The following is a 22,360-nucleotide window of genomic DNA, read 5'->3' on the forward strand; positions in this document are numbered from 1 at the left end:
ATCCCACTGTAATAATGAGACTTCGGGTATAACGACACTTCGCGAATAAGGACACTTTTTCTGATGCCTGCCGAGTGTCGTTATAAGTGAAGTTGACTGTATACGTTTCATCAGGCATTTGTACGTGACAATATCCGGCCGCCGTCTGTCTGCACTATGCACCCTCCCTTGACATGTGCAAACATGCATGAACCCAGGCGAATCTCCATAGTCTGAGAGTCCCAGAGCTAAAAAAAGGCCATACCAACCAGCCGCGAAGGTCTGAGAGAAAACTACATCGAAACCATGCAACGCTCACGCATAGAGAAGTTCACAGGCCTACACCGCTCAGTGCTTGCCCATGTTAGTGTATGGAGCACGGACTGCGGCCACCAGCACAGTGAACAAAACCCATACCGCCAAGCAGAGGAGAAGAATGATGTATTACAGGGTCTTCCATTTCCAGTAGAGTAAAGATAACATCACCAGAAGGCAGAGCACAGAGAGACAGACCGAAGAAGAAGAGGAAGAAGAGACCGAAGCGGGCCGGTACCACAACACCGAAGACTTGTGGTGGTTGATGGTTCGTGGTTGATGATTGATGATGATGATAATGATACGGTCTAATTTTACTATAACTTAAAGCCATCACTGCTCGTGTAAAGGGCAGTGGGGAGAGACACTGGCACAGCCAGAAGGTTGCGTATGAGAGGGTGTTTCGACTCTCGTCCTTTTTAAGAATATAAAAACGGATGAATAAAAAAAATATCTCTGATAGACACCGAGCACCTATATTTCTAAAATAATTAAGCCCAGCGGGAAAGAGTTCAGTTGCTGAGCTGTCCAAAGTTCTAGCTAGTCCCTATGGATACACCATGTACTGCTATCGTGTCCGTGCGCCAAAACGTAGCACCTAAGAGTCGCACGCCGTCCGGGCAGTGGACGTCGGAGAGGCGCGGGCGAAAGTCCGCCACGTTTGCGCGGTACTGTCGCCAAATGCCCCCGGTCGCCGCGTCGCCCACTAGCCGAGGCTGCGCAGGTGGTGCGACTGCGGGTGGTGGTGTTGCTCGTGCAGTAAGCACGGACCGTTGCACGCTTGCCAGTGGTGCTGAGTCCGGGGTAGAGTTGAGCAGCAGGGGGAAGTCCCACAGGCGAACGTCATTGTCGGCGCCCGTCGACAGCAAGTACTTGCCATCGTCGCAGAACAACAGTGACCATAGTCTGCCGCGATGTGCATGTGCCACCGACACCACCAGCTGACCGGAGCCGACCTCAAACACGCTCAGCACATGCTCACGATCGCCGGCCGACGCTAGATAGCAACCGCACGGCGAGAACGCCAAGCAGTCCACTGACGCGCGCGGCGCTGGCAGGAGTGTCCGCGACGCCTTGCCGCGCGTGTCGTGCAGCATGACCATGCCGTCCGCCGAGCCAGTCGCCACGTAGGTCAGCGATGGGTGGAACCTAGCACGGTTGACGTCGGCCGAATGCCCGGCGTATAGCCGAATCTGCCGCAGCTCCGTGGAGCCTTCGCTGATCTGCCACAGCTGGGCAGTGCTATTGGCCGAGGCGGTGAGCAGCACGGCGGGCGCGTTGACCTGATCCGGACATGTTACGTCCCACACGGGACTATTCATGGAGGGCGACGTGGACTTGAGCGCTCCACTCGCCAAATCCCAGAGACGCACAGTACCATCGTGTGAGCACGTTGCCAGTAGCTCGTCATCCGGGCAGAAGCACAGTCCCGAGACGGGGCCGGAGTGGCCACGCAATCGCGAAATACAGTCCGCCGCCGTGCCTTGCCAATCACCGGCCGATGGCGGTAACGGCGCATCACACGTGCCACTGGCACCTTCACCCTGCTGCAAATCGGGCGGCAGCGTCACACGCTGAACGCGTATCGAAGAGTCCGAACAGCCCACTGCCATACACTGCATATTGGGTGATAGCGCTGATGCCAGTGGCTTGGCATCCCCAGGCGTTTCAACTTGAAATAGAGCCATGGATGGTATCCGAGGCAACGCGGCCATGCACTGAGCGGCATGTTCTAGGATATGTATGCCGTCGTAGCAATCTGCACTATCACCGTCCTCCTCTTCTTCTAGCTTGCACTGACCCTCTCCATTAGTGTGTGCTGGCCACGGCCGAGCATGACGTAACGACTGTGCGTCCGCTGAGCTAAGTCCAGAATGGTTAACAGTGGAGCTGCTATTCGAATGAAGTGAAGGGCCTAAAGGTGAAACCGGTACTTCTGCAGGAGCTGGTGGTGGTCTGGCACGAGCATGAACATGTTCACTGCAAGGCAGCACTTTAGTTTCAGTTTGTTTGCTAGCTTGACAGTTGGTATGCCGATCGAAAGGAGAAGCCAAGTTACACTTATTAGTGATGGTGCCTACTGGACAGCAAGCAAAGCCTGCCATTGCGATGAATGTCCTCAATTCACCTTTTTCAACAGCGAGACTAACTGTTCCATGCCAAATAACTCCACCAGGAGCGCGACCAAACAACACACAGCTCTCTACCAATAGTATGCACTAGCATGTATTTATCGAAGGAGCAATTCGCCCAATTTCAGAACTATAATGCAATGAGCAAATAAAGCAATACGTACATGTGCATACAATCTAAAATGGAATAATTGAAAAGAATGAAGTGAGCAAAATTTCGCCGACACACACACACACGTGTACATGTACTTGATGTACGTGCATAGCGCATATGCTGCTGCGCTGCATTGTAAAAAAGCACCGGATGGACCGGCCGGACGTAGACCAAATCTATCTGGCCTGGACGTGTGCATTGTGTTCTACGGTACGGGTACGCGGGTGCATGTATGAGCGCTGAAGCTGGAGTCGTCAAATACCGACTCCCGTGCGCGCTCATCCCGAGCCTCGATCTCTACTCGACCTCCACAGGCACAGGCTCCAGTCCCGGCCCGCATCCCTATAAATAGCACATGTACTACAGAGGATTACTTATTATTTTTTAAAATTATAATGACATCTGGCCCATGTCCATGGATTGCCAAACCCTCAGTATAACTATAAGATCATGCTGTCCATGCAGGACCAAGGTCAAAGCACACATAATAAAGCAGAAAGACGCAACGACAACGCGTTTTGAGTGTGTACGTGTGTGTGTGTGTTCGCCAGTTGTGTGGATTAGACAGTTATCTGGCGCAAGTCTTGATCTGTCTCATTCAGATCTTGTTCGCAATAGTTGCTATAAGAGAAAATCTGGGGGTGCACATCCATTGCATTTGCAGATTTGCGTGCTTCTCTTGCGACGGGCGTATACATGGTACATGGCGTGTGTGTAGAAATATACGATCTTTTGCATCTGAGGAATAGCCGACATAGCACAGCCGTGTTGGGGATTTTTCAATTATCTATTAAAGTTTGTTGTAATAACGAATTGAAATGCTGATAATTTATGTTTGTTTTGAGGGTACCCCAGAATCATAAGTACGAATCAACGCTTCTTTCACCTTCAGTTGCAAGACCTGTTGCAAGGTAAGTCTCGTTAGATTATCTACTAACGAGGGAATAGTAAATGATAATTAAATAGGCGGCGAGGCGGCAATAGTTTCGGAACCGCAATCAATAGGATCAGCTGGGTGGACATGACAGTTACACGGGTGCATTATTGAGCTAAGAACAGAGAGATGAGGAACTCCGGATATGACGGACAAGAAAAGTACTAAGTCGGGAGGAGATGCATTATATCATTGGAGTACACAACAGAACAACAAGGACAATCAAGGCTTGTTTGCTGCTACTTTAAGTTTCATGCTCACGCAATCATCAGGCAACTATCATTGGAGTAAGTAATCGAGTAAGGACAAAGATAATAATCAACTATATTTGGATGACCCAAAGGCTGGTCGCATAGCAAGTGGCTAGTCTCATTGCAGGATAAGTATGTGTTCAAATTAGTAAAGTATATAGCTACAAGAAAATAGGAGAGCACGAGATAGCGCTGTTGCACACTCGGAGGGGGATATGGGCGCTTGTGTCAAGGTAGTTGTGAGATAAGCTAAAATATCTCACTTGCACAGCGCTGCGGTTAAACTAAACACACGTGTGTCGAAAGCAAATACTGTTCACAGAATTCGGAGAAGATTCTGAAAGAAAAGAAACGAGTAACAAGTCATGAAATACGTCAGAGAAGGGATGGCTGGCAAGCCGTACTAAGCAAATATTGTCGGTATTGTTGTCAACAACAGCCATGCACATGTTGTTGTGTAAGTCAGTTGCATGGTGTCCAGAAACCAAGGGGCTAGCTCACCTCAAGTTCGGGCCGCCGGGTTCATTGGACATTTGCATGATGCTTCACGGAAGCAGTAAAACTGCCTATCATCTGTGTCCTCTCTACCCAGGTCGAGTACACTGTGTTATTCTGCTGCATGTACACACTTATATCAGTGCTCGCGCACACAGTGTGCAGTACTTAGGTAGAGCCACAGTTATCCAGTACACTAGCGGTAGAAAACGACACCAGAGGCGCGCGTTGCTTCATCCCATGTCGGTGACTGTAGAGACGTTACAAGTAGGATCCATGCCAAGTTGCTCAGATATCTAACGAACAGGCGGTAGAAAACGACACCAGAGGCGCGCGTTGCTTCATCCCATGTCGGTGACTGTAGAGACGTTACAAGTAGGATCCATGCCAAGTTGCTCAGATATCCAACACACAGGCGGTAGAAAACGACACCAGAGGCGCGCGTTGCTTCATCCCATGTCGGTGCCTGTAGAGTCGTTGCACGTAGGGTCCATTCCACTGGCACCGGAGTCGCGTTCTGATCGTGCCGGAGAGACGGGTGATGGCACAGCGCATGCGTACGCCTTAGCAAAGGCACTGCTGTCCTGGCCGACCGTCGGATACGGCATGCTACCGGTATGAGAACAGCGGCACGGTGTCTGCTCGCCGTTGATAGTACTCGTATCGTCATCTGGCGCGTCCCCGTTATTGTAGCTATGGCAACAGTCAAACGACTCGCTCGCTTCCATAGCATGCGGCGGGGTACAGTACTGGTGGTGTGATGACCTAGCATGTGCGTCTCCCGGTGCCGAACACACCCGACTTTGCGCACACCCAGTGCAGCAGGGCTGTTCAGTACCGTCTACGTGGTCTCCACATTGAAACAGATGTGACGGATTGCATGCACACCGCGAGTTATAGACCAGGGATTCGTACAGAGCTAGTCCGCCGCCGCCATTGCACGCAAAGTAAGCGCACAGCTGCGCTACGGCGGAAATCGGCAACGACAAGCGCCACGGGATGTGCCGGTGGAGTGGACCTCTATTGCTTTGCGACTCGGCCGTTCCGGCGGTGAGAGCTGCATGAAGGTGAACCATCTCCTCTAGGTCATCCACCGTCACATCCTCAGCATGCAGGACGAAGAATTCACTGGCGTCTGCAATGCGCGGCGATCGTGTTAGTTCAGTAAACGTGAAAGCAAACGCATGTCGGACCAGTTCAGCCTTCAAGCGTTGATACCCTTCGAAGGTGGTTGAAACGAAGTCCCGAAAGTCATAGTACTGCCCCACGCACAACTTCAGGTCTCTGTTAGCTGTGCAAATTGTGCTCAGGCTCACACTTTGTGCTTCGTTCATGAGCATTTGCCTGAGGGCGTGCTGGGGAAAACTCACTGATGACGAAAACTTGATACGTCCTTGCGTAGGGCCAGAGTGACATTCGCCCCCTGCGATTGGTGTCTCACTGCGAATCCTTTCCTCTGGGGTAAGAGGGTTATGCTGGTTATTACTATTCAATGTACAGTCAATAGTGGGAGTTGCTGTTCTACTAATTGAATCAACCGAGCAGACATTCGCAACCCCTCTATCTACACAGTCCATCGCAAAGCGCGCAAGTGCTGACACCAGAAAATGAATGAGCAAGAAAGGTCACAAAGACTTTTAAGTAATCATCACCTTGTCGCACGACAACCATTCCGCTTCTCAACTGCATTCGATCCAAACACAGGTCAGGGTCAACATTGCGGAAATCAATACGTGATCCCAAGACTGGCAAGAGTTCATCTCTTGGGTTCTCTTGGTGATCCTCGTTTACGTACCGGGGTCACTTGGAGGTGTGTGTCGTACGAGATCCTGCACTTCTCTTCCTTTGCCGACTGACCCAAGCCAAGGCAGGTGGAAGGTGCAGTGGAGCACGGTCAAGTGGCAACCCGGCAAGAGTACATGAAAACCGGTTTTCATGTACTCTTGAACCCGGTAACCCCTCGATCGAGGCCTGCGACATTCCGGGCCCGTGATCGGGTATCGGTGCGCGGTACAGGGTTGCCGCGCCGGTACGGTACCAGTACTGCAGTAGACCCACGTCCACGCGATAACGCAAGTGCGACACGTACACCTCGAGCCGGCCAGGGATCCGGGAGGTGATTCGGCTTTTTTTAACATTTTAAAATTAATTAATTTTGGCATTTTTTAACAAAAATTAATGTGTAAAATTTGCTTTTCTTCTGGCTGTTTCTCTGCCAGGCGAAGCGCCAGCACCCCAAATCAAGACTTTTTTATTTTCCGTGGCGGGAAATCGAGCTTTTCCAGGTATCTACAGCCTGTAGAAATTCAACGCTGAGAATTTCCAACTATTGTCCGGCTTTGGTCCTCTGCCACCGACCTATCCTTTGAAGGAGAATGCTGAAACCAGTTGGTTGCTCTTCAGTAGTTCTTTCTCTATCGTATACATATTTTTGTATGTCGACACATGCCGTGTGCGACGACGTAGACACTTCTCAACACTTGAGTGACTTGAATTTGGCCATGATGACCGAATGTCATTGGACCGTGGAGTCGAGTAGAGGGCTCAGGCTCGATCGGCACAACGGGTACGTATAGCACAAGGGTAGGGCTAATGATATATCAAGTTGTTTGCTGTGCACAACCTTGGGGCGGAATTCGGCACGAAATTCTCTGCTCACCAACTGTTGTCTTGAGTATACCATGCAATACGTAGGTTTAAACTCATATTACAGTGCTATCACGGTTGCAACCCTCTTTCAAATGGTGACATAGCCAACAACCACATAATCCATATCAAAGCTTGCCCCTTGTTTTCTTTCTAAGTGTGAATAATAGAAATAATACCAGTCCTAATCATTGGAAAATGCAAATCACGGTCTATTATCGACACATCGTACTGTCGCGGACATGGAAATCCAGTCGATTGACCGGGGCCGGCGCCCTCAGCGCGTACAGAACGTTGCATGCAGTGCACATGTTGATCCAATGCGACCATCAGCAGCGCATGATAAACCGTGCTACGGCTACATGGCCAGCGCCCTGGGGCCGCTATCCGTGCGACCTGATTTCCATGTCCACGACAGTAGTACCATGCAGCCTGGTAGTGCATTTGGAGCAGGAAAGTGAATGGTAGCACTGCGGTGGTGAACACATGAGCTGATGACAACCATCGTCGTCTTGTTGGTTTGTGTTGTCTCCAGTTCATTGCAGGTTGAAGGAGGAATGAACGTCTACTCTTTCTTTCCAAAACTGGCTGGGCACACGCCAATGAGACGGAAGCTAGTGCCAAACCAGTCCTTGGAAGTTTTGTTGTGCTGCTGGACTTTCAATCATCATGTAAAGTATATTCCGGTTTCTGAGTCTTCGTGTGCGCCTGAAGAGCTACACTGTGTAGAGATGTTGGAAGTTTATCCTGCTCACGACACTGCACCAAGTACAAGCACTTCCTCGGCACTGCCTGAGCCCTGTTCTGTGTTTCCTGTGACCAGGAGAAGCAACTAGAAATTGGAGCTTGAGCTGGAACGCTGGTGCTCTCTCTCTCTCTCTCTCTCTCTCTCTCTCTCTCTCTCTCTCTCTCTCTCTCTCTCTCTCTCTCTCTCTCTCTCTCTCTCTCTCCGTCACGTTCTGCCACTGTCCGAAACCGGTGCATGTGCTAGCATGTCGAAGCGCATTGTGTCTGAGTCACGTACTCACTCTCCTGCTCCTCCCTCATATGCCCAAGACAGTATGACCAACTGTGAATACAGTTCATGCCCACATGTGAACGTGTGTGATTCTCTTGTAGTAAGCTGCCACGTGTGTACTTGCACGTGTTGTGTACATGTGTGTGTGTGTGTGTGTGTGTGTGTGTTTGTGTGTGCGCGTGTGTGTGTATCTATGGGACTGCGTTCTCCTATTCTCTCTCCGGTGCCTTCGAGGCCCACGCAACCCTTGTGGCAGTGGCTCGACAGCACAGGGCAGGTGTGTGTGCGCGCGTGCATGTGTATATGTGGGTGTGTGTGTGCGCGCGCGCGTGTGCATGCGCATGTGTGGGTGTGCGCGCGTGCATGCAGATGTGTGTGTGTGTGGGGGTGTGCGCACGCTGATGCTCAGCTCTCCAGAATTATGTCCGTGTGCGTAGCCAGTGTATGGTGGCAACATAGCCTTCCTTCATGTATATGTGTATGCGCATACTATTTGGGATGCTTTACTGTTTTTGGTGGGATCCAGTTACATAGTTTTCTGTTCAATTATTTATGTTTATACAGCTGCTGTATTTGTAGTGCAACTTTATGTCTTTCTGCTGGTCAAATTGTCGTCTTGATGGTGTTCTAATACTGATATACGTAGAAAATATTACCCTCAGAAAGTATGCTCGTTGTGAAGTTGTCCTTCTTTGGGCTCAAACCATTGCTCGTGTATAGGTAGATACATATCAGTGGGTTCGATTGGTGGCGAGAGGTCAGCCTAAATTGTTTGGGGCGGAATTCGGCACGAAATCCACGCTGAGTACTTTTTGACGACGAGTTGCGTCGGTCTTGAAAACTCTGGCGAGAAAGCGAGGAAAATGATGTCGCTTGGAGCTTTCCGCGAAACTGAGGGCAGCTAATGCCCGCACCTTCCCAAACATTGCCTCGGAACAAGACGATACCACCAGGGAAGCTCTTGTGAGCAAGGGATAAAAAATAGTCTCTTTTGGCGATATTGAGCTGAGTTTCAAATTTCCCGGGCCTGGGGTCGGATTTGGAAAATAAAAGTGCAACTTTTAGGGCTCTTTTTCGGTGCTGGCGCTTCGCCTGCTGCTCCGGATGGCTGGTGGCAAATGAGAGCCAGTTTATCGTAGTCATTGACCAGAACATTTGGTGCATATAATTTAATTCTCCCTGCCACGTCGGTATAACTAGTGCGGTATGGTGGTATGGTGGGTGCTTTGCCATTTTGTGTAAAATGAGCCCCTGAATGGACGAGGAGGGCAGTGAATTGCTTCCGCAGGGCCTTTGGACGACGTCAGGCGGTCTTGCCATCACTAAAGACAGTAATGAAGAACAGTAGGTCACGGATACACTCTGTGAGAACGAAAACATGGCTGCGATGCTATGCTACCTATCCAATTCCACCGTATACCACAACCACTAGTTACAACTTACAAGTACAAAAACACGGCTTTCGCAGCATGCAATGCAGTTCACTCCTCTGTTGACAGATGAATTTTCATCCACTAGCAATCCTTGAACTGTTGAAGTGATATCTATCAACTAACATTGATGACCGATTATCCCAGTTTGTGATGCCATTTTACAAATTTGTTAAAAAATGACACACCAATTATTTGAATCCTGAGAATACTATGAAAGTAGGACATGATTCAAGACACTTTCCAAAGTGGGATCATTCCTATTTTTGGACACAACGGGCATGAAGGATATCACTTCCACTTGCTGCAATGCAACAATTCATTTGGACGTAGCTTGTCTAGAAGTAATTTGGCCCGCTGTTGGAATATCGTGGGAAAAAAACAACAGAAAGAATAATATCGGATTCGTATACGCGTATACCTGTATACGATACATAAAATTATGCGGTCCGCGGTAATATCCTACGAGCAAAGCTTTCTGTACGGGTACGACTACGAGCGTTCGTACTCGTAGCTTGGAGCTAGCTACGTAGATCTACGTACATCATGTACATAATATATGTACATGTAGACGTCGCGCACGTCGAACCTACTTTTAAAGTTTTATAAATTTTGTAATTATTTATTTTCCATATAAATAATAGTTTTTAATTTTTTCAAAACCAAACTTTTATTGTTGTACTCGTAGTCGTAGTCTACGATCGTATGTACCGGTACGCGGTATATTATACATGTGCTTGTACTATACGAAGACTCAGAAGAGTCCATAAACTCTTGGTACTACGCGCTTAGTTGTAGGGTCTTTCAATTATTTCCACACTTTTGACACAAACTCTTCATGCTTCTTGGGCTTCAGAGAAGGTTCTTTCATCAAGCGGCTGTCATGGCTCAGTCTCCCAGGAAGTATTTTGCTAAGGACAGCTCTGTCGCTTATACTGACGTTGCTGGGTGCTTGAGCAAAGATGCTCTCGAAGGGATTGACACTCCAGCTTTGCTTGTGGACAGGGCAGCACTGAATCACAATTTGGCACTCTTGGAGAAATGCATGGCGAAATTTCCAGGTCAGTACCGTGTCTGTAAATCCTGGCAGCATAGTAGAATGTTTTTTAACAACTGTCTGCAATGCATGCAGTGCTCAGGCCTTTGAAATATTTCGCCATCTGACACCCCCCCCCCCCCCCCTCCCCCCCCAACACACATACATGTAGAAGACATGAAGGGAATAATAGAGAGGTTCCGCACTACGTAAAGTTGAGCAACTTTACGTTAGTGGGCGGGGAAAACCCGTGAATTCGCGAGTTTGCACTCCACTTACGGAAAGTTGTCTACGGAGAGTATGTAGATAGGGCTCTGATAACGTAGCTGGTCCGTAAGTGGATTGGGGTACAAATTTATGACTCTCTCCCCAGGTCGATCTGGTCGTACACTGCCGCGTTCGGAGTTGCCAAGGGCAGCTACGTGATTTGAAAACTCCGTATGGCGGAACCCAGATGCGCATGCAGTTTACGTAAGACTTTCCGTAGATCGACTACGTTTTTTATTAACGTAATTACGTTATGCGGAACCTCTCTATTATATAATTATGGCTACAAATACTATCAAGAGTCCATAAACAAGAATATACAACCGTGGCTATGGTTCCGTGCGCGGCGCGCTGCCTTCATTACGTAACTTGCCTCCGTAACGCTCTGAAAGCATGCACTCAAACCCTCTCGTACCAGCACTTCTTCCGTTTTGCTCGATTCGTTCGAGTACTCACAAGACCTCTACATTTGTGTGTGTGTGTGTGTGTGTGTCTGTGTGTGTGTGGCCGTTTTATGCCGATGTACTCCTGGACCAGGTGTGCATTGGTGGTCGATTCACATGGCTTCGCCAGTTGTGTGGATTAGACAGTTATCTGGCGCAAGTCTTGATCTGTCTCATACAGATCTTGTTCGCCATCGTTGCTATAAGGCCACACCATTTTTTTCTATGTTTCGCGTCACCTTATTCGATGAAATCAATGAGGGAGGGCGAAAAAAATAAAAAAAGCCATCCAAAAAAACAGTGTACGTCAGTGCATTTGTGTACAGTGAAGCGACGCGGCACTGTTTATGTACATTATGTACATTAATTGCATTGACATGTACATGAATACATGAGTGTATCCCCTCTACCATGCTTGTGGTCCAAACACAGGCGGCATGATGATTGTGTGACTTGCGGCCCAGCTTATTGCACACACATGTACATGATTGTACATTTGCAGATTTGCATGCTTCTCTTACGACGGGCGTATACATGGTACATGGTACGTGGTGTGTATGTGTGCCTGTATGTGTGTGTGTGTGTGTGTGTGTGTGTGTGTGTGTGTGTGCGTATGTGTGGCCAGCTAGTTCGGTTGGTGGGTACACTAATGCCTGATTGTGTTGGGTCTGTTGCCAACAGGCTCGGCTGCTTGAATGTGTGTTGTTGTATCTGCCACCCTTGTTGGTTTCAGGGTTCATATACTTTCTATTTGAAGTATACATACCCGTTAACTATGGACTGCTTCTGGCTAGATTAGCTCTTGTGTAATCAATGGTGCTAGTGAAGCTTGTATCAGATCCACTCTGATTTAGCCACCCACACTAGTAGCAAGTATTACCTTCACTGGGGGCAGGGGTAACTGCAATTGGATCCCGGGTCGGATACCCTGATGCCGTCAATCCTTTTTCTGCACCTTGTCCTCACCCACTTACTGAGGTGTGGTGAGCCCATAAGTGGGATCATTTTGAAGTCCACCCAGAGTTTTGGGGATTTCAGGGGGTGTCGGCCGTTGGGCGGTTCAATAGCCGATTGAGTCATCTTTCCAAGATTCCTTTTGAGTCTCTCTCCCCTCTCCCGGGGAGACCCACGTGACTAGTTTTGGCAGTGAGCAACAAGTACAAGTAAGTGTGTGTGTGTGTGTGTGTGTTCGTGCGCGCGCGCAAGTGTGTGTGTCTGTGCGTGCACATGTGTGTGTACGTATGTGTATTTGTGTGTGTGTGTGTGTGTGTGTGTGTGTGTGTGTGTGTGTGTGTGTGTGTGTGTGTGTGTGTGTGTGAGTTGCTGTGTCCAACATAGCCGTTCGCTATCATCGCTTCCGCGATGGGCAGGTCTGAGGTCTGAGGTGTGTGTCACTGTGTGCCGGTATGTGTGTGTGCCTGTGTGTGTGCGTGCACGTGTGTGTGTGCACGCGTGCACGTGTGTGTGTCTGTGTGCGCACATGTGTGTGTACGTATGTGTGTGTGTGCATGTGTGTGTGTGTATGTGTGTGTGTGTGTGTGTGTGTGTGTGTGTGTGTGTGTGTGTGTGTGTGTGTGGATGTGTGTGTGTGTGTGTGTGTGTGTGTGTGTGTGTGTGTGTGTGTGTGAACTCCAGTTCCATACGAAAGTTCGTTTCAAACCAGAGCGAAAGTGTGGTGTTTGATTTGCTGCAGTACGCGGAGTGCAGCTGAATGGTGTAATGAAGGCAGCGCGCTGCGCATCTGGTCCATAGAAAAGAGATCACAGTTGCGTACTCTTGTTTATGGACTCTTGATACTCTTAGGATGCTGCACAGCTTTAGCGCCCAGGACTGTTCTGGAGCATCGGGTCGGCTGGTTTTACAATTTAGGACTGGCATACCATGGCACAACATGGTTTATTATGGGAAAGCAGATCCCAAACATTCATTGGTTTGAGGGAAAGATGCAAACGGGGAAAGTCTGATGAAACAAATGACGTCACCACCAGGACTTAAACCAGGGGCCTTCCTAAACGAGAGTTTTTACTTTGAAGTGGGTTTTGATCGTCAAATCCGGCGAAAATCGGGGTTTCGGCGCAGAGTCGAAATATTTGGACCGGGTAGGCTGCCGGTGATGATCGTTTGCGAATTGTACTGTAATTCAGCGAGGTATCTTTTTTGTAAACTGCATACGAGTACCAGGCAACTACCCAGTCGTTTAGGTGCAACATTATTACATGTATCAACAAAACTGTGATCGGTACCAGTCAGAAGGAAACTTTTACCCGTGACCCCTTCGTTGTTTGAAATTGTTGGTGTGAGTAATGGCTAGCGAGGGTAGCAATGGTCGGCTTTAGAGCGCATGGAGGAGGAGGGTTCGTTTGTTGTATCATTCATTACAATCATGTACATGGCCTATTTCCGAGCCCATTCAATGGGGGAATTGGCCAGACGGTACAGTCAACCTCTTGAATAACGAAAACTCGAGTGGTAACACTTACTGTATAAGCAGAAATGTTCGTCTGGAATTTAATTTCGTCTGTTTCGTCCAAGTAGCTTTTGGACTAAATTAAATGTAGGACTAATGTCGATTTGCCCAGCTTTTCTATACACTCTAATGATCCATGGACGAAATTTTCAACCGGACGAACTCCTGTTCTTTGGAGTTGGACGAAATTATTGACCGACAAAATTTTCTGCCTCTACAGTACCAGTTTCTCGCGAATAACGACCCAATCTTCAGACTTAGTCACCATTTGACTGCATAGTTTCAACTTCACGAAAAACGACAACTCGGCAATAGCGACGCTTTTTTTTGCGTGCATACCTTCTCCTTGCAGGTATCATGGTACGACCACACGGCAAAGCCCACAAGAGCGGTCAAATGGCACAGCTCCAAGCGCAATCCCACTCCGCATTCAGCGGTATCTGTGCGCAGAAAGTTACCGAGGCGGAGACCTTTGCCAAGCTGGGAGGTGTTAAGGACGTGTACGTTTCCAACGAGATTGTTTCACGCAAGAAACTGGAGCATCTGGCAGAATTGGCAAGTCTACCTGAGGTACGGATTCGTCTGTGCGTCGACAATGCCGACAATGTGCGTGACATCAGCTCAATTGCGGCCAGCGCTAACGTTGTGTTTGGCGTGGTGATTGACGTTGACGTCGGGCAGAAACGCTGTGGTGTTAGCAGCCCCAGTGAAGCCCTGCAGCTGGCTGAGGTATGTTAAAGTAGTACTACGATATTGATGTGCCATGAGTGAAGTGTGTATGTGTGCTGTGTGTGTATGTGTGTGTGTGTGTGTGTGCTGTGTGCTGTGTGTGTGTGTGCTGTGTGTGTGTGTTTGTGTGTGTGTGTGTGTGTGTGTGCCCCCCATCCTCGTCACGGCCCGAAGAAGAGGTGGCGAGATGTGGTGTCGACTGACCTGGCGGACCTCGGCGTGACCACCTGGCTTGAGAGTTGCCAAGATCGTCCCGGCTGGAGACGAGTTGCGAGTAGCACTCCACCGCCACGGCCCGCTCCTGATCCTCTTCTATGTGTCTGTGGACGCCCGTTTCGTCGACCAGGAGACCTGAAACGACATGCCAAGTTCTGCGCTCGTGTTCTCACTTGAACTTTCCGACATTCGCTATCATTGCGTACGCAATGGGCAAGATCAAGGTCAAGGTGTGTGTGTGTGTGTGTGTGTGTGTGTGTGTGTGTGTGTGTGTGTGTGTGCGTGTGTGTTGGAGTGAATTACGAGGGGACGCTCGGTACTGAACCTGGTCAGCTCAGGGTGACTTGCTGTAAGTACGGGTACTGTACAAGAAGTTTTAGTGTTACCCGGCGCATATGCATGAGCTGAGATTTCATCATGAATGCACTCTAGTAGTATAGTATTCCTGAAGAGCTGTAATGCACCTTTTTTAAAAGTTTTTTTCTATGACACTACAAGTAGTCAAGTGGTGTGCTTCACTGTCCGAAGAGTGCTCAATACCCATGTAGGGCAGAGCCTTGTACACAAGAGAGAGATTGGAAGCTGTGTCAGTTGCCTGATGATCGTAGTAATACTGTAGAGGCAGAAAATTTCGTCGGTCAATAATTTCGTCCAACTCCAAAGAAAAGGAGTTCGTCCGGTTGAAAATTTCGTCCATGGGTCATAAGAGTGTATAGAAACGCTGGACAAATCGATATTCGTCCTACATTTAATTTAGTCCAAAAGCTCCTTGGACGAAAAAGACGAAATTAAATTCCAGACGAATATTTCTGCTTATACAGTACGTGAAACTCAGAGTTGTAACAAAGCTTCCAATCTCTCTCTTGTGACACTACAAGTAATTTTTTCTATTGATTGCTCATGCTTGTTACGCAGCTGCTCCTCTACGCCCACTGTACACGTGTAGTATTTAGAAAAGCGATCCTGTCAGCTTTTCTATTATGGTGTTCACAATGTAAGAGTTCCTACAGTACTGGCAACTGAAATCCGACCCCTGGAGCGGTGCGCTCACACTGCAAACACCCGGCAGAACGGGATTGTAGCACTGCGAAATAGAGACCGCAACAATGTAGAACCGGTGCTGCACTCGAGCATGAAAACCAGGGGTCGGATTTCAGTTACCACCGGTATAGATCAACCAGTTAGTGTTACTTTGTAAAGCTACCTAATTTGGTTAATCCCACATCAGGACCGACTTATTATAAGTTATTAGTGATTTACTGCACTTTTTCTTCAAGTGCACATTCCATGATGTAATGGAGTGCGCTGCAATGGTGATGTTCTGCTCTACGTTACGGGAACGCAGCGTGAAGAATCCCTGGAACACTCATCGCGTTCCCGTAGCGTAAAGAAAACTTGTTCTGCTCTGCGTTCACGTCAAGAAGTCACGTGGAATGAGTACTGGGAATTTACCTTCCGAATTTGGCAGTTTTCTGCCTGATTTGAATTGATACCCAGCAGATGTGTACACCGTAGAGAACCTTATCTCCGCGCGTAGACATCTTGACCTAAAACACGTGTTAACAGGCGAAGCCCTCAAACCCTTTCCTTTCTTTCCCAGGCCCTGCTGGAGTGCTATAGTTCTTGTGTTCTGATTCGTCCTTGGAAGACTCTCTCTCTCTCCCCCCCCCCCCCCCCCCAGCTGTAATTAATATTATTTGAGTTATGTGTTCATTGGTAGTTCTATTCCCGTAACCAGTGCGGATGTGATCGAGCGAGAAGTCACGTATTTAAGGTATTTTATTCAGAGATTGTTGTTTTCCACACAATGTGAAGAAGAGGTTGGTGTGACTTTGGCGATACTTAGGGAATTGTGTGGTGCTCCCTACATGGGAGCTTGCGCTTTTCCTGCCGACTTGAATCTCACTTGTCTGACTCACGACTGCCATCACACACGAGAAGTCTATTGAACCTTCCACTCGGAAAGATTGTTGTTTTCATCAGTTTCACTCCTGGACTGATGTGTGTACTGAATTAAGGGGCCATCTGGCATTATCGATAATTTTCACAGAACGAAAAAGTTTAGTTACGACCCCCCCCGCACACACACCCTGGAATGAATGATAGAGAGGTTCCGCATAACGTAATCACGTTAGTAAAAAATGTAGTCGATCTACGGAAAGTCTTACGTCAACTGCATGCGCATCTGTGTTCCGCCATACGGAGTTTTCAAATCACGTAGCTGCACTTGGCAACTCCCTGTCCCTCCAGAAACTTGCGGAGACATTTCGGAAATATCGCGGAAAAAGTTGCGAGGTAAAATGCCACAAATTGCGGGGAATATTGCGGATTTTGTCAAATATTGCAGGATTATTGTGGTAAAATTACGGAAATTGCGGCCAATTTTGGTACTTGAACTGTAATGCGGTGGAATGTACAGCATAAATTATGCACGTGTGCTGCGCTGTACTCGATTGCGACTGTGTTCAACTGCCTGACATGTCGACAGGAGCTTACAAGACAGCTTTCCTCTATCCTTGGACAACACTCGACGCGAGCCTTATTTTTGGACTTTTCAGCCGCTGATTTGCCCAGAAACTTCTCCATTCTTGTGTGGATCTCTCAAGTAAACTGCTGACGAGCTTGAAGAACTAAACAACATCGAAGGAAGACTCGGATATCGCGGGTGCTTTTCGAAATAATACCGCGGTGCTTTTCAAGTATCAAGGGCAGTTTTCTACAATATCGCGGATGATTTTTCAAATATCGCGGACTTTTGTTCAAATCGCGGAAAACAACGCGGCCGCGGAATCGCAAGTTCCTGGAGAGTGAACTCCGAACGCGGCAGTGTACGACCGGATCGACCTGGGGAGAGAGTCATAAATTTGTACCCCAATCCACTTGCGGACCAGCTACGTTATCAGAGCCCTATCTACGTACTCTACGTAGACAACTTTCCGTAAGTGGAGTGCAAACTCGCGAATTCACGGGGTTTTCCCGCCCACTAACGTAAAGTTGCTCAACTTTACGTAGTGCGGAACCTCTCTAATAATTTGACTTGACAGCTATATGTACTTCAAGTAGAATGGATTGATTCTTCAGCTATCAAGAAACTCTCCTCGACCCACCCACCCGTAAACGAAACTTTTTCGTTTCGTGTACTTGATCGATAATTATTATGGACGGCACCTAAGTTCAAATACTGTTTGTTCACTTCTCTCATTCGTGTTTGTGCCTCCTTGTAAGCTTACCTATTCTGTCGCGCTACACCAGTATGATGAGCGTAGCGCAGTTGTCTCCTTTTTCGCGTGCTCGTCAATTGGTCTGGACACTACATGTGATGGCGGTGTTTTGTTTTTTTGTTTTTTTGGCCTTTCGTTTATTTTTATTTTTTACTTCGGTAGCCCAACAGAACTGAGTACCGGTAGTTCTAAAAGAGCCCAGACCCCAAGAAAATGAAGATATGATAGAACTCAGAGAAAGAGGAATGTAAAGAATATGTTGTTGCTGCTGCTGTTGTTGTTGCTGCTGCTGTTGTTGCTGCTGCTGTTGCTGTCGCTGTCGCTGCTGCTGCTGCTGCTGTTGTTGTAGCTGATCCGTAGCTTACCTGGCGTTCGCTTTGACGGCATTCAGGCATACCATGGCCTGCTGCAGCACATTCGTGTGCAAACCGATCGCAAGGAGGCCGTCTCCAGCATTGCTGCACAGGCTAAGGAGGTTGTTGACGTCCTGAAGGCTGCCGGCATCGACTGCGAGGTTGTCACGGGTGGTGGCACGGGTAAGTGCCGTGCTTGCGTTCACGTAACGTTACCACTGCTACTAGAGGTTATACGAATGACGTCACGACGAGCGTCTGTGTTGCCTGTCTGCACGTGATCCCATTCTCTATTATTCCGTGGCTGAGCTGTTGTGCTGTTGTGTTGCTAATGCAATGCCAGTAATGTGTATGTGTATGTATGTGCGTGTGTGTGCATGTATGTGTGTTCGTGTGCATGCATGTGTGCGTGTGTTCAGGCACATTCTACCTGGAAGCGGAGACGGGCGTGTACAACGAGGTGCAGCCCGGCTCCTACATCTTCATGGACGCAGCGTACGGCCGTGACGAGTGGAATCTCCCGATCAGCGGTGAGTCTTGGCGTCACAGTCTGTACGTGCTGACTACTGTAGTCAGTAGGAACGAGGAACGGCGCCTGGCCGTAACGGATTCCGGCACCAAGGCAATCTCGCTGGACATGGGCCCACCGCTGGTTCACGTGAGCGGCATGCAAGGCTGCTCAGTTGCCACATTCTCAAGCGGTGGAGACGAGCATGGCCTGGTGTACATGGACGAGGGCAGCGCTGTGCCGGCAGTGGGCAGTGTTCTGACCCTCGTTCCCGGTCACTGTGATCCCGCCGTCAACATGTATGACAAGATGATTATTGTCAACACGGACGACGGCACGGTCGAGGACACGTGGCCCATCTCTGCTCGCGGGCCTGGGCATTAGGTGCGGTTCTGATCGGCGTGTCCGCGTACCCGTGAGTTGACGCCCAGATGTGGTCGCCATCGTGCTTTGCTCACAAATATCTGATGATTATCGATTGGCTTTCCCACTGTTGCAGTATTACGGCTAAACTTCTGTGCAACTGCATCGCCTGCTGGCCTTGCAGCTGTGTTGTGTGTTTGCCTTCTTCGTTGGTTTGTTCACATTGCAAGCCTGTCTCTGGTTCCACCTTTATCGGCTACTGAGTTCCTCGCTAGCTTTTTAAAATATGTTTTCGGATCTGGCTTGCCTCTGAAGCCCTTACTTTAGCACTGTTTTATCTCAGCTAGATTTCTGCCAAAATGTTTAGTTTTGCCTGGCCGGATCCAGGTTAGTTCTTTAGGTTTTCACATTTTTCTAAATTCTCGCACAAGGTTGCGTTTATTTTTAACATGTTCTTGTACTTACAAGTATTTCCTTTGAGATGAGTGTTTGACTGAACCCAGCTGGATTGTGTGCAAGCTCCCACAGCGAAATTTAGTCCAAACTCCAAACTCCCGCTGCTGCTTGCTCTCCCCGCTGTCACGTACCCGCAACGGACGGAGGGTTTTTGCCAAGGGGCTTCACGGTTCTCTACCACGTTATCCACGTGCTTTGAGTTTGGTGGTTGTTTGTGTTCCTGCTTCCTGTTTGTGTTCCTGCTTCCTGTTTGTGTTCCTACTGTACCAATATAGACCCTCATCAAGAGTACATAACCCCCCAGAGTGTGCAACGCCGATCCAGTTCTGCATAGGGTCTTGGTCGAGCGGAATTGGATCTTCTGATGTCATGCGTACACTCCACACCAGGGCAAGGCCGGTCTCGAGGCAGGGCACCGTTGTTTTTGATCTCTTGCCCTCATGCAACTGAGGTTGAGTACTAGTACCAAGAGTACATAACCCCCCCCCCCCCCATGTACTCTTGCTAGTACTAGTAGGCTGAGGAAGGTCGAGTACTACAGGGGTCGTAGCAGCCGGTCCGGCCGGACCACTTTTTCAAAAAATGCCCAGAATGCAGGATTTGCACCCTAATTAAAAAATTTCCGGAGGGGTGGCAGTCGTGGGTCAGTCAAGTGTCATGTCAGGTCGGCGGGAAAAGCGGAAGCTCCAGTGTGGGAGCAACCACCTTTTGGGCAAAAGCAACACAATGATGAGAAACCAGGGTACAATAGGAAGATAATATTAATAATAGTACACTGCAGGTGTGGCAAATATGTCTCCGGAATGGCAAGAGTTTTACACTAAAACACAAATGGTTTTAGATCCGGCTTTCAACCACCGCCAGCTCCCTGAGCTCGTTAGCTGGACGATGGTATGCCGACCGAGACCCACGGACACACATGACCGGAGCAGCGCGAAAGACTCTGTGACAGCCTGCAGCGCACATATGCAACATGGTGTGCATAGGGCATGCTGGAATCAGCCCTAGCAAGCAAGCCACAGAGGCGCTTAAGGAACCTTTCACATTCAGGGGAGGCAACACCAGAAGTTGACAACACCAGCGGGCTGAATGTGCCATGATCCACATTGAGGATTCGCTCTCCATACTGCAGTTTCTTCTGGCGCTCGTGCTGAAGCAGTATGGCATCCAGTGGTTGGGCCGAGTAGGACGCCGCATCAGGATGGAAGACGCGTACGTCAAAGAAAGCATCCTGTGCTCGGGTCCAGAAGCCACGGGCACGGACATCAGCGCGGGCATCCTCGGCGGTGTTTGCCGATGCAGCCGTAAACACCTCTCGGAGGCTCTCCAGAGAGCGGGGCTAGCTGAGGCTCGATTGCCACTGCGTGGCAGACCTCCGTGAGTACCATGTCACGGACTTCGTTATGGCGGATTGTAGGGAAGCCACCCCGGGGGCAACACATGGCATGAGCAGTGGAGAACAGAACTCCGCAGGCACACTTCGTGGGGACATCGAGGAGAGGCCAGTCATACCGCAGTGCAAGGCCGTCCCTGAACTCCTGCTTCGAGAGGTGGAACCCATGTTCCTTGAGAGGAAGAGCAGTGAGCCAGGAAGAGGGGCCTTTGCGGGACAGCTCATCCATACGACGGGCCAAGGGGCGGTCCGCAGCTTCTCGGAGAGCAGCGAAAGAGGCAGCACTAGCTTTCTTGGAGGACTTGGCGGCAGATGCTCTCTCACGGCGGGCTAGCTGATCCACAAAGTCGCAGGAATGATGCTGCCACTCTCGGTCGTGCTGGTGGATGATCTCGTCAACCTGGCTGCTCGCTCGTGATGACTTGGGAAGCCTGCAGTTGGGAGGTAGCGATTTCTTTGAAGTATGTCAAACCGATTCCACCGAGCCGGCAAGGTAGCCGTAGAAGAGAGAGGTCATCCGCCGTGAACGTGCGTTTCCCTGTCAGAGCCGGAAGGAAAAAGAGCAACCACCTTTTACTTCCTTTTTAAAAGTTTATACAATGTATTAAATCGCTGAGGTCGCTATCAAAATATTCATTTTCGTAGTATACTGGCACGTGATATGGTATGGCCAACGCGCTAGCGCGCCCTTGCGACTACATGTACCAAGACACGAGTACATGAAAACCGGTACACGTTTTTTGCCCTTTTTCAAAATGCGGTGCAAATCTCACGTTACGTGTAATTTTTAGAGGTTAAGTTACACGTGCGACGTGACGTGAAATTTTGCCTGGCAGGATTCGGGTTTAGTTCGCACAAATATCAAATCTTCCAACAAACTAGATAAAACTCGATAAAATTCCGGAAACTCACACAAATTCGGTCGGAATAACCAAGCGAAACTTCCAAAAACTCACGTCATGAACTAACGTGCGGGACAGTCAACTCACGTAAAACACGTCAAATTTTACGTGAGTTTTTTCACTTTTGACGTAAAAGTTCACGGACGTAAGACTTTTACGTGAAACTTAACCTCTCTATTGTCATTTTTCTTTTACGTACTCAACAACAACAATAATTATGCAATGTGAAGAAGAGGTTGGTGGGACTTCGGCGATATTATGATTAGGGGAAGATTGTTGTCCCCAGCGCGGGCTTGCGAATTAGATGGTTTGGAGGCAACAACGTTGTGAATGGCCAACGGTCCTCAGCGCTTGTTCAGTACCTCCATGAGCGACACTCACTCCCGTTGCTGTCTGGTGTTCACGAGGTGTTTGTCGCGCTGGAAACGGAGTCACGAGTACGAGTGTCTCTGTAAGTTTGTATCCCTGGTGATGTTTGTGCCTGGAGACGCGGCACTATAAAATAATAGTGGTGCTCTTCAGGCACAATCTTCCTCAGCCTACTAAAACTCAACTGATGAGGGGTGAATTCCCCGAAACACTGTGTATTGAGCAGAGAGTGGTGCTTTCTTGCAGGTTTGCCGAGTGGACGGTTCGTGGACTTCTCGTGTGC

General features: G+C 48.9%; 2 protein-coding genes and 1 long non-coding RNA gene across 3 annotated transcripts; 2 read left to right on the top strand and 1 right to left on the bottom strand.

The window, feature by feature from the left end:
- Nucleotides 1–403: 403 nt before the first annotated feature.
- Nucleotides 404–2,602, bottom strand: LOC135822737 (transcription initiation factor TFIID subunit 5-like). Its single transcript, XM_065335564.1, has one exon. It carries the CDS (start codon nucleotides 2,397–2,399, stop codon nucleotides 831–833), a length of 1,569 nt encoding a protein of 522 aa, XP_065191636.1. The 5' UTR covers nucleotides 2,400–2,602; the 3' UTR covers nucleotides 404–830.
- A 3,871-nt stretch (nucleotides 2,603–6,473) lies between these two features.
- LOC135822738 (uncharacterized) lies at nucleotides 6,474–7,999 on the top strand. Its single transcript, XR_010554536.1, has 2 exons — nucleotides 6,474–6,826; nucleotides 7,442–7,999. It is a non-coding gene; the product is annotated as an uncharacterized LOC135822738 (long non-coding RNA).
- Nucleotides 8,000–10,096: 2,097 nt separating this feature from the next.
- Nucleotides 10,097–19,612, top strand: LOC135822739 (D-threonine aldolase-like). Its single transcript, XM_065335565.1, has 4 exons — nucleotides 10,097–10,415; nucleotides 13,920–14,296; nucleotides 18,083–18,269; nucleotides 18,506–19,612. The coding sequence occupies exons 1-4, from the start codon at nucleotides 10,193–10,195 to the stop codon at nucleotides 18,976–18,978; spliced, it is 1,260 nt and encodes a 419-aa protein (XP_065191637.1). The 5' UTR covers nucleotides 10,097–10,192; the 3' UTR covers nucleotides 18,979–19,612.
- Nucleotides 19,613–22,360: the final 2,748 nt, after the last annotated feature.

This window comes from Sycon ciliatum, chromosome 8 (assembly GCF_964019385.1).
Source record: "Sycon ciliatum chromosome 8, ocSycCili1.1, whole genome shotgun sequence".
NCBI lineage: Eukaryota > Metazoa > Porifera > Calcarea > Leucosolenida > Sycettidae > Sycon > Sycon ciliatum.